The sequence below is a fragment of the Urtica dioica genome, chromosome 9 (genome assembly GCF_054948205.1).
Source record: "Urtica dioica subsp. dioica isolate 48M chromosome 9, U.dioica_male_clone48M_v1_H2, whole genome shotgun sequence".
In the NCBI taxonomy this organism is placed as follows: Eukaryota; Viridiplantae; Streptophyta; class Magnoliopsida; order Rosales; family Urticaceae; genus Urtica; species Urtica dioica.
In genome coordinates, this window is record NC_142764.1 from 16,564,440 (window position 1) to 16,573,299 (window position 8,860).

The 8,860-nt window shown below is 35.8% G+C and overlaps 1 protein-coding gene and 1 pseudogene across 2 annotated transcripts; one reads left to right on the top strand and one right to left on the bottom strand.

The window, feature by feature from the left end:
• On the bottom strand, window positions 1-5,262 carry LOC149385336 (uncharacterized; annotated as a pseudogene).
• A 1,738-nt stretch (window positions 5,263-7,000) lies between these two features.
• LOC149385337 (uncharacterized) lies at window positions 7,001-8,455 on the top strand. Of its 2 annotated transcripts, XM_089624891.1 has the most exons (3): window positions 7,001-7,229; window positions 7,428-7,515; window positions 7,744-8,455. In XM_089624891.1, exons 1-3 carry the CDS (start codon window positions 7,162-7,164, stop codon window positions 8,296-8,298), a joined length of 711 nt encoding a protein of 236 aa, XP_089481017.1. In that variant the 5' UTR covers window positions 7,001-7,161; the 3' UTR covers window positions 8,299-8,455. The 2 variants fall into 2 exon arrangements, with proteins under 2 accessions (XP_089481017.1, XP_089481018.1); XM_089624892.1 differs by lacking the exon at window positions 7,001-7,229 and having other exon boundaries at window positions 7,248-7,515; window positions 7,652-8,455.
• Window positions 8,456-8,860: the final 405 nt, after the last annotated feature.

Here is an 8,860-nt window from a genome sequence, read left to right on the forward strand (position 1 = left end):
TCAAACGTTCCCACAAGTGACTCTGAAGGCTGAGCCGCAAAACGGCTCTGGAGGCTGAGCCACAAATGGCTCTGAAGGAAGCGCCTCTAACGGCTCTGAGCTCCAAACGTTCCCATAAGCGACTCTGAAGGCTGAGCCGTAAAACAACTTTGGAGGTTGAGCCACAAATGGCTCTGAGCCCATAATGTTCCAACAGTGTAAAACCACCATTTGAGACAAGTCTGAGACAAGTCAAAGTTCAACTCTCCCTATAAATACCATCCATGATGTAGAAGAAGGAGAAACCAATTCTAAGAGAAGAAAAATACTACCACTTCTCTCTCTCTCTTTCTCACTCTAAAAATTCACTCAACACATACTCGTAAAATAATGCTAGAGTTACTCAACATCCATCACCTTTGATTTAGAAAAACACAAAAGAGGAATGATCTACTTCATTTCTCTCTAGAATTGAAGAATAATTGTTCTCTCTCTCTCTCTCATATTTCTTTTCACAAACAAAGGCTAAAATTATGCCACACTACATTCTCTCTAAAAAGGTGTCCAAGAACTTGAGAAATCCAATTATCATGTTCTTCTTAGTAAGAGGAACATTCCATTATATATCACCATTTGTGTCTTCTATTTCATCTAAGGAAAATGAAGATCACGACATACCACACCACCTACATCGAGTTCCCGAAAGTCTCCACCACAGTCGTAACGCCACGAGATATCCCCGATCCGTTATGATCCATTTAGAGCCATAGGAGATTCGATGCCTGCAACTCGAGATCGATACACGTCGCAAGCTCGCACCCCGACATGTGTCTCGTGAATGTTGATAAAAAAAAATGCATTAACACTATACACCTGCTTCAAATCAAGCTACGGTTTTGAGTAAGTGCTTGGATGTTTAATAATATAAACATAAAAAATGTAATAAATATGTATAACAAAAACATTTATAGTCAACTGCTGATATATTAGGCCGATTCTCTCTCTCTCTCTCTCTCTCTCTCTCTCTCTCTCCTCTAAAAATATAGATAAAATATTTTGGTATTCTTGCCTCCTAAAGAGAATAAGATTGAAGTGGTCTTACTATATAAACTATAGATAGGGTAAAAAAAAAACAGAATGACCTTCCATTAACGAAAAGAAACAAACAAATCGTAATATTTAGAATATAAGAAGGACATTCAAAAATCCAAAAGGTATTACCAACCAAGCTAAATGAGTATCTGACTATAAAATGAGCTGCATTATTACTCTCCTTGGAAGGAAACTACATGCTGTAAATTATCACCGAGAGGGCTGTGAATGTCTCAAACTATTGAACCAATCACTGATGTCGAATTAGAGCTGATGAGATTATGCACAGCCAACAAGCATTTCTACTGGACCAAAATGTAGTGTTCTTCAAAATTCTCTTAATTCTCTAGCATCTCAAGAAAACCTGGCCCAAAGATTCTAAAGAGCCACATAGAGAACATAGATTTTTGCAATTTATTCCCCGATCATATAGTGCACCATAAGAGGGGAGGCAGTTGCGAGTCTCCACTTGAAGGGATTTCCGAAATCCATCACATTGTGAGGAATAGTCAGTTCCATCTTTTTAACATAATCCGATTTGATCGTGCATACCTACCATTCTTGTTGGTATGCCATACTACTTTGTCTCGGTGTGCCTGGTCTAGAAGAATCTGCACGATTGCCTGAACATCGACTTACCAACAACACTCTCAAATTTTTTCCGTATTCAACCTTTGTGAGGGGCTATTGATCAGATCAGCGACTCTCAAATGCTAGTGCTCCGAGAATGGCGTTGTGATAGTTCTCAGAGAATGGCCGGAGGGAATCTAATTGTCATTGAAAACCTCAGTCGTTTTGCCATCTAAAGCACTCCACCTACACCAAAGGGGTCTCGACTTCTTAGTAGTTGTTACATGTGTTGTTGGGTCATTTTTCATGACAAGTTTGTTCCGCAAGATGTCTTGCAACATTATGCACGATATGTTGAGACATCTTGGCCATTGTGTCCAGAATATGTATTTCTGGCAAGTTTTATGTTTCTTCATAATGATACGCAGAAGGCCTTTTTACATATATTTTTCTCCGCGTGAATGAGTAAGAAAATACTAATTCGACTTCCAGAAGTGTTGACCACTATAATAAATGGTCTTGCATATGTTTCACATAATATGTTGTATGCATTAGTTTGAACTATATTTGTAACTATTTGAGAATTATACTATATTTTTTATGTAAGCGGCTCTTAAGAGCATCTCCAGTGCTAACACCATATTTGGTGTAATTTTTACACTAAATTTATTTTTCTCTCCGATTATAATTAGTACTCTATTTTTTTTTAAAGGGTGGGAGGCTAAAACCTCCTTAATCTATCTAACTTCGTCCTTGCTTATAACTATAATACCCTTAACCTTAATACATATGATAAAAGGCCATGAATTTGCATACTCTCTCTTTAAATAATGACTACGTTGAATTGTGAGAGGATGATTTGGGTATACATATGAGAGATTATGCTTTGTATTTGGATGGTGTCATGTCCACAACCCGATTGGCTAAGTTAGAGTGTTAGAGGGTGCTCTCTATATTTTAGCTACATTTTAACTACTTTAGCTAAAAGCTACAATAAAGAGCCATTTTATTTCATCACACTCCAACCACGGTCTCTATTTTAGCTAATATTCATTGTTTTAATATTTTATTTTATATTTTAAATATTGAACATATATTAATTTATTAACTACAACGGCTATATTTCTAACGGTTACTTTTTTTTAGTACATAAATAAGACTACTTATCATCACAGATTGTCCATCTAAATTGTGTCTATCAAGTTTATATCTCAAAATTATATCAACTTTTATTTTTATAATATATTTTACAAATAGAGATGGATCGTAATCGATTAGATAAAATGCTATTTGATGACGATAGCAACGATGATCTTTTATTATTAACAATGGCGATGGCTGAAGAAGAAGATGAAGAAGAAGAAATGGAAAATGAGAGTCGAGCAAGTCATTATGTCGTGGATCTACAATAGGTCATACTGTTATTCAACGCGATAAAGTTAAACGTAATGAAAGGCTTTATCGTGACTACATTGCGGAAACAACAAATGTGGTCCTCATTTATTTAGGAGGAGGTTTTGAATGAATAGATCATTATTTGTTCGAATACAATAGGCCGTGGAAGCTTATGATCCATATTTTGTTCAAAGAGTTGATGCTTGTGGAATTGTAGGTCTTTCATCACTTCAAAAAATTTGTGCTGCTTTTAGAATGCTTGCTTACGGGTTGGCATCAGATTTCGTGGATGAATATGTCCGAATGGGGGAAAGTACTGCAATTGAAAGCCTGAGAAAATTTGTCAAAGCAACTATAGCAGTATTTGGGGATACATATTTGAGATCACCAAATAGTGCTTATATTGAAAGATTGTTGCAGGTTAATATTGTTCGTGGATTTCTGGGAATGTTGGGAAGTATTGATTGTATGCCTCGGAAGTGGAAGAATTGTCCTATTGCATGGCAATGGATGTATTCTGGTCACATTCATGAGCCTAATATCATTTTGGAAGCTATTGCATCTTATGATCTTTGGATATGACATGCACTTTTTGGTTTACCATGATCTCTTAATGATCGTTCTGTTTAATGATCTCACGGAAGGGCGTGCTCCGCTTGTTAATTATAGAACTAATGGTCATGATTATACAATGGGATACTATATTGCTGATGAGATTTATCCATCATGGTCAACATTTGTCAAAACCATACCAGCTTCGCAAGGAAATAAGAAGAAACATTTTGCTGCATCTCAAGAGTTTGAAAGGAAAGATGTAGAGAGAGCATTTGGGGTGCTTCAATTGCAATTTGCAAGTGTTCGTGGTTCAACTCATTTTTGGGATCAATAAATACTTGGTGATATTATGAAGTCATGCATAATAATGCATAATATGATTATTGAAGATGAGAGAGATATTGGTCAATCTGATTTTAACTATGACGTGGTATTGATGAAATTGGACCGTGAGAGTCACATGAGCGTACACGTGATTTAAGATATGCATGATTTCTTAACTCCAATGTGATATTGTGGAATATACGTGGGAACAACATAAACTAAATAGTATTAATTTATTAGATGGGTGAAATACTTGATTGTATTACATGATTTCAAAATTTAATAATACTAGATAATATTGTATTTGAAACGCAAACATGTTATTGCTATTATTTAGACATATCCAACTCTTTTTTTCAACTATCTCCCTAAGAAAGTTTTAAATGCAGGCAAATTAGTAGTATCAATTGCCATTATTTTCTCTTCTTCTAGCTGATTTTTTTTTAATCAAGAATATAGTCTTTCCTGCTTTTGAGCAAATGTTCTTTCATAAAACTCTCTTTTTCTGCGATCCATTTCCTTCTTGTCTTCAAAAAGTTGCCTACATAGCCAAGCCGTAGGTGTCACTTGATTTTTTTTACTTTGTCTTTTTTCAATTGACCCTTTGATGCTTTTCTTCCTATTGGTCGATCGAAGTTAACATTTGTTACATTTTCCAAATCTTCTTCTTCTAAATTTATAGAAGATGGGGTGGAAAGAGAAGCGGTGGCTGGAGTATAACTTTTTTTAAACTTTGATTTCTTCATTGAGATTTCAAACATCCATTTTGGATGGTTTTTCAGTTCATTCCAACAGTGTAACAATTAAAATGCTTGACCTCCTTGAGATTGTTGGTATAAACTTTTCGCTTGAATAATCTGAATATTAAAAACAAATTAAAAAAAAAAACAAAATCAAACAACATAGTATAAATATGAATATATTTAAATATGATTTATTTACCTTGTCTTGCTCGTTGATACCACTTTATTGTCTTCCATCAATAGTATAATCACAAAACTTATTAACCGAGAGTTGAACTCCCAACCACCGATGCATCAATGAGTTGGCAGTGCTTTGAGATTCAAAAATTTTGTACTCATGAATGTAATCACATATTCTTTGCCAATATTTCACTAATTTTTTTGTTTTGTTTTTGTTTTTGCCTTGTATAGCATCAATACTAGTGTTGAGCCATGCCGAAACAAGAAGACTATCTTCTTCAATAGAAAAATTACGGGTCTTGAAGGTTTTTTTTGTTGAAGACTCAATTGGGTTAAGCATTTGAGATGGTGTAGGTTGATTAAAAATATCTATACACTCTTCGTTGAGAAGATTAGTGTAATATGAAAAGTTTTGAGAATCCATAATTTCAATATAGACTAAAAAAGGAGTATAATTGAAAGATTGATTTTAAATTTGTTCCAAATAACACAATATTTATAGCAATAAAAAGAGTGCTTCAAAGAGCTGTTGAAAAAAAAAGAGCTATTAAATACAGAGCTGTTGGAAACAAAAGAGCTATTGGAGAAAATAGTTGTTGAAAAAAAATTGTTGTAAGAATAATGTTATAATAATAATATATTTAATAACTGTGATTAAAATAATATTAAAAAAGTTTAGCTAGAGGATGGTTGCTCGCAACATTTGGATAGCTCTCTATTCCAAAAGTTAAAGTATGGAGCCATCATGAGTATTGTTGAAGTGGTCATTTTTTATTTTGTTAGCTATAATAGATAAATAGCTTATATAGAGAGCCTGATTGGAGATGCTCTTAGACCAAAAAAGATTTATCATTCATCTTGATTCAATTAGTAGACTACCATTTAATTCACAAAAGATTATATTTGTTATTAATTCATTTCCAACAACATAGACTCGATCGATTTATTCACGCTTCGATTCAATCATATACACATATACATTTTTTTTCTTTCGGATCTTACAATCAGTAACTCGTGAAGGTTTGAGTTACCGAGGTAGTCAGTGCGTTACCGTGCAGTATACTGTTTATCGTCAAATCTTGGTAGCGAAACGTACAAAATCGTAAAATACTCATGAAATCGGATTTATTGCACCGATACCGATAGAGAATTCCGTGATGAAAAAAATCGGTCCGAACCAGTTAAAAACTTTATAAAAATCGGGGTTTACCGTAATTCTAAATAAAAATAAAAATAAAATAAATTTAACTAAAAAATTAAAATTATGAAAACGTATTTTATATTACTTTATTATGAAAAATATACCGGTTTCCTTCCCGAAAAACCCACAATAAATTTTTGTGGTAAGTGATATACCCATAAAATCTGAGTCTCGATACGATAACGGTAAACGGTACTTCAAACTTTTGCTTGTAACATATGGCGGATGACTACCAATAAAAGGAAAGAGGATTAAGTCTCGATTATAATAGTATCAGAATAATCAACAGGCACGAGTTTCACAAAAAAAAAAAAAAAAAAAAAAAAAACAAAAAAAAAAACAAAACAAAACCGAACAAAACTGAGACTGAAACAATTAGTGAAACAAAGTTGCGATGAAAAGATATATTCAATAAATTAGAATATGGGATGAGCCCCACTGAATTGCAAAATCGCGTCCCTAAAAGAGAAAAGAAAAGGTGGTGATCAATCATGAAAACCTTTCGAAGAAGATCTTTTGGATTCGGGAATTTCCCCTGCAAATGATTTGATTTCCCCTTTTTTCAGCGCAATCAGTGCACCAATCTTTCCTGTCGAGGGGACAAGAATTCTCTAAGCTGCATCATGAGTCATGACACTGGAAAATTTATATAATTATTAACCAAAACGAGTACTGTTTGTATCTCTTTACTTTGAATTTTAAGTTTTAACAAAGCACTGTATACTCGCTTAGAAATGAGGAAATCAAAGCATATCTTGATTTTGCGATTTACCATTTTCTTTTTCTTTTTGGGCTTGATTTTGTTTAGTGTGTGAATGTAATGACGTTTATAATTTCAAAGCGGGAGTGGAAAAACATGAAGTGCGCTTTGGCTTGCAAATGCATTTGCACCAAAAACAATGCCACGTGGCGACGATCGGTTGACGCGCCAGCTCCAATGGTATTTTAACTTCGTTTTTTTCTTGCCGGCAATCAAATACCAGAACAGAACGCAGTTGTCTACTCAATCACACAACTCACCTCTTACGCTGATAAACAAACGCTCGATTCTGATTCTCATCCTATAAATATTTGTAACTAAATAATATAAACGCAACACAAAAGGAATATGAACAATAAAGAATGGAATGCACAGTTGTGAGCCCAGTCAGGCCAGCCATTCCCGTTACTCTGTCCAAACTTCGAGAACTGTAAAGCTAATTTATTTTTCTTATTTCTTTTGTTGTTTACTTATTTTTCTTCTTTCCATTTTGTCATTTTCTGTACGTTGAATTTCACACTAGCTGGCCTGGCTCGTAAAAGCTCACATCACGACATAAATCCAGAATTCATTATCTATCATCATAATATAATAATAATAATAGTAGTACTTACTAACTACTAAGCAGCTGGGTTTCGGGGTTAGGAAATAGGACTCCATGTCCAAGTCGCTTTCGCTCAAAGGTCCTATCGTCGCAGATGTTCAATAATAAAGAGGTGTGCTTTGTTTCTCCATCTCTCTCTTTCTTCCTATATATTTTGTTTTTTTGTTATTTTTTCACCGTCATAAAATCTGCAAGTAACTTCTCACGGGGTTTCCATGGCCACCGAAACGAAAAAACATCCAAAATAGATCAATCGATCCAATCTCGCAAATACATTCCCCAACACATCCATTCCTTCCGAGTCTCGAACGAAATGAGTCGACTCAGCGCCCTGTTGCAGGAACCGGCCACCACCGGAGAGAGCAGAACCGGGACGGCGGCGACGGAGACAGTCCTGTGCTCTCTGAGGGAGCAAATGGCCGAAGCTTCCTCCGACGAAGCCAGAGGGCGACGGAGAGGCCTCAAGGAGCGCCTCGGATTCGGACTCATCGGAATCGGCTGCTGCGGCGTCGCGATCAGCGTCGCCGACGACGAGGAAGACGAGCGGCGACGACCGGAGGAGCGAGATCCGAGTCCGGAGCGGGAGTCGGATCCGGATCCTCAGCCGGGGATGAACCTGGCGACGGCGCTGGCGGCGGAGAGGCAGTTCCGATCCGGAGACTCGGCGGCGGCGGCGGGGAGGGTTTCGCTGATGAGGCTGCTGGAGGAGTCGGAGAGGTGCGGCGGCGGAGGGGAGGCGGAGTGGTGCTGCGTGTGTATGGGGCGGCGGAAAGGGGCGGCGTTCATTCCGTGCGGTCACACCTTCTGCAGAGTGTGTTCAAGAGAGCTTTGGCTCAACCGCGGCTCTTGCCCTCTCTGTAATCGTCCCATTCTTGAGATTCTTGACATCTTCTGAATCCTTATCCTATCAAATCCCCCAATCTCTTCTCTTCTTTCTTTGTTCATCCTAATTCTATTATTTACATTTGTTTCTCATGTGTAAAAATGCTCATACTCTTTTTATTTATTCAGAATGTATTGCATTTCTGCTTTCAGATTTGTATTATGTTCTACCCATGGAATCACTGACAATGAATGGTTGCTCTTCAAGACTTCCTACTAAACTTTATAAAGTTGAAAATTTAGCTATTTGTTTCCTAAAACAAATTGACTCTATAGATCTAATTAACTCTAAAAAAAATTAGTGGACCCAATAAAAATTTATTGAATTATTATTGGACTAGTATAAAAAATGCACGATGCACGAGTCAGAATTTTTTTTTTTTAAGTGAAAAAGAAAAAATAAGTAAAATAAAGCAAGTTGAAGACTTTTAATTGTATTAAATTAAATCTAGCAAAATCGTTGTCAAAGATGTTTAAAAAATAACAAAAGGTAAAAAAAAAATTCTCTTATGATTCAAAGGTTTTCAAAATACTACATGTTTTTCTATCTGTTAGATTTCTTAAAAGTATTATGG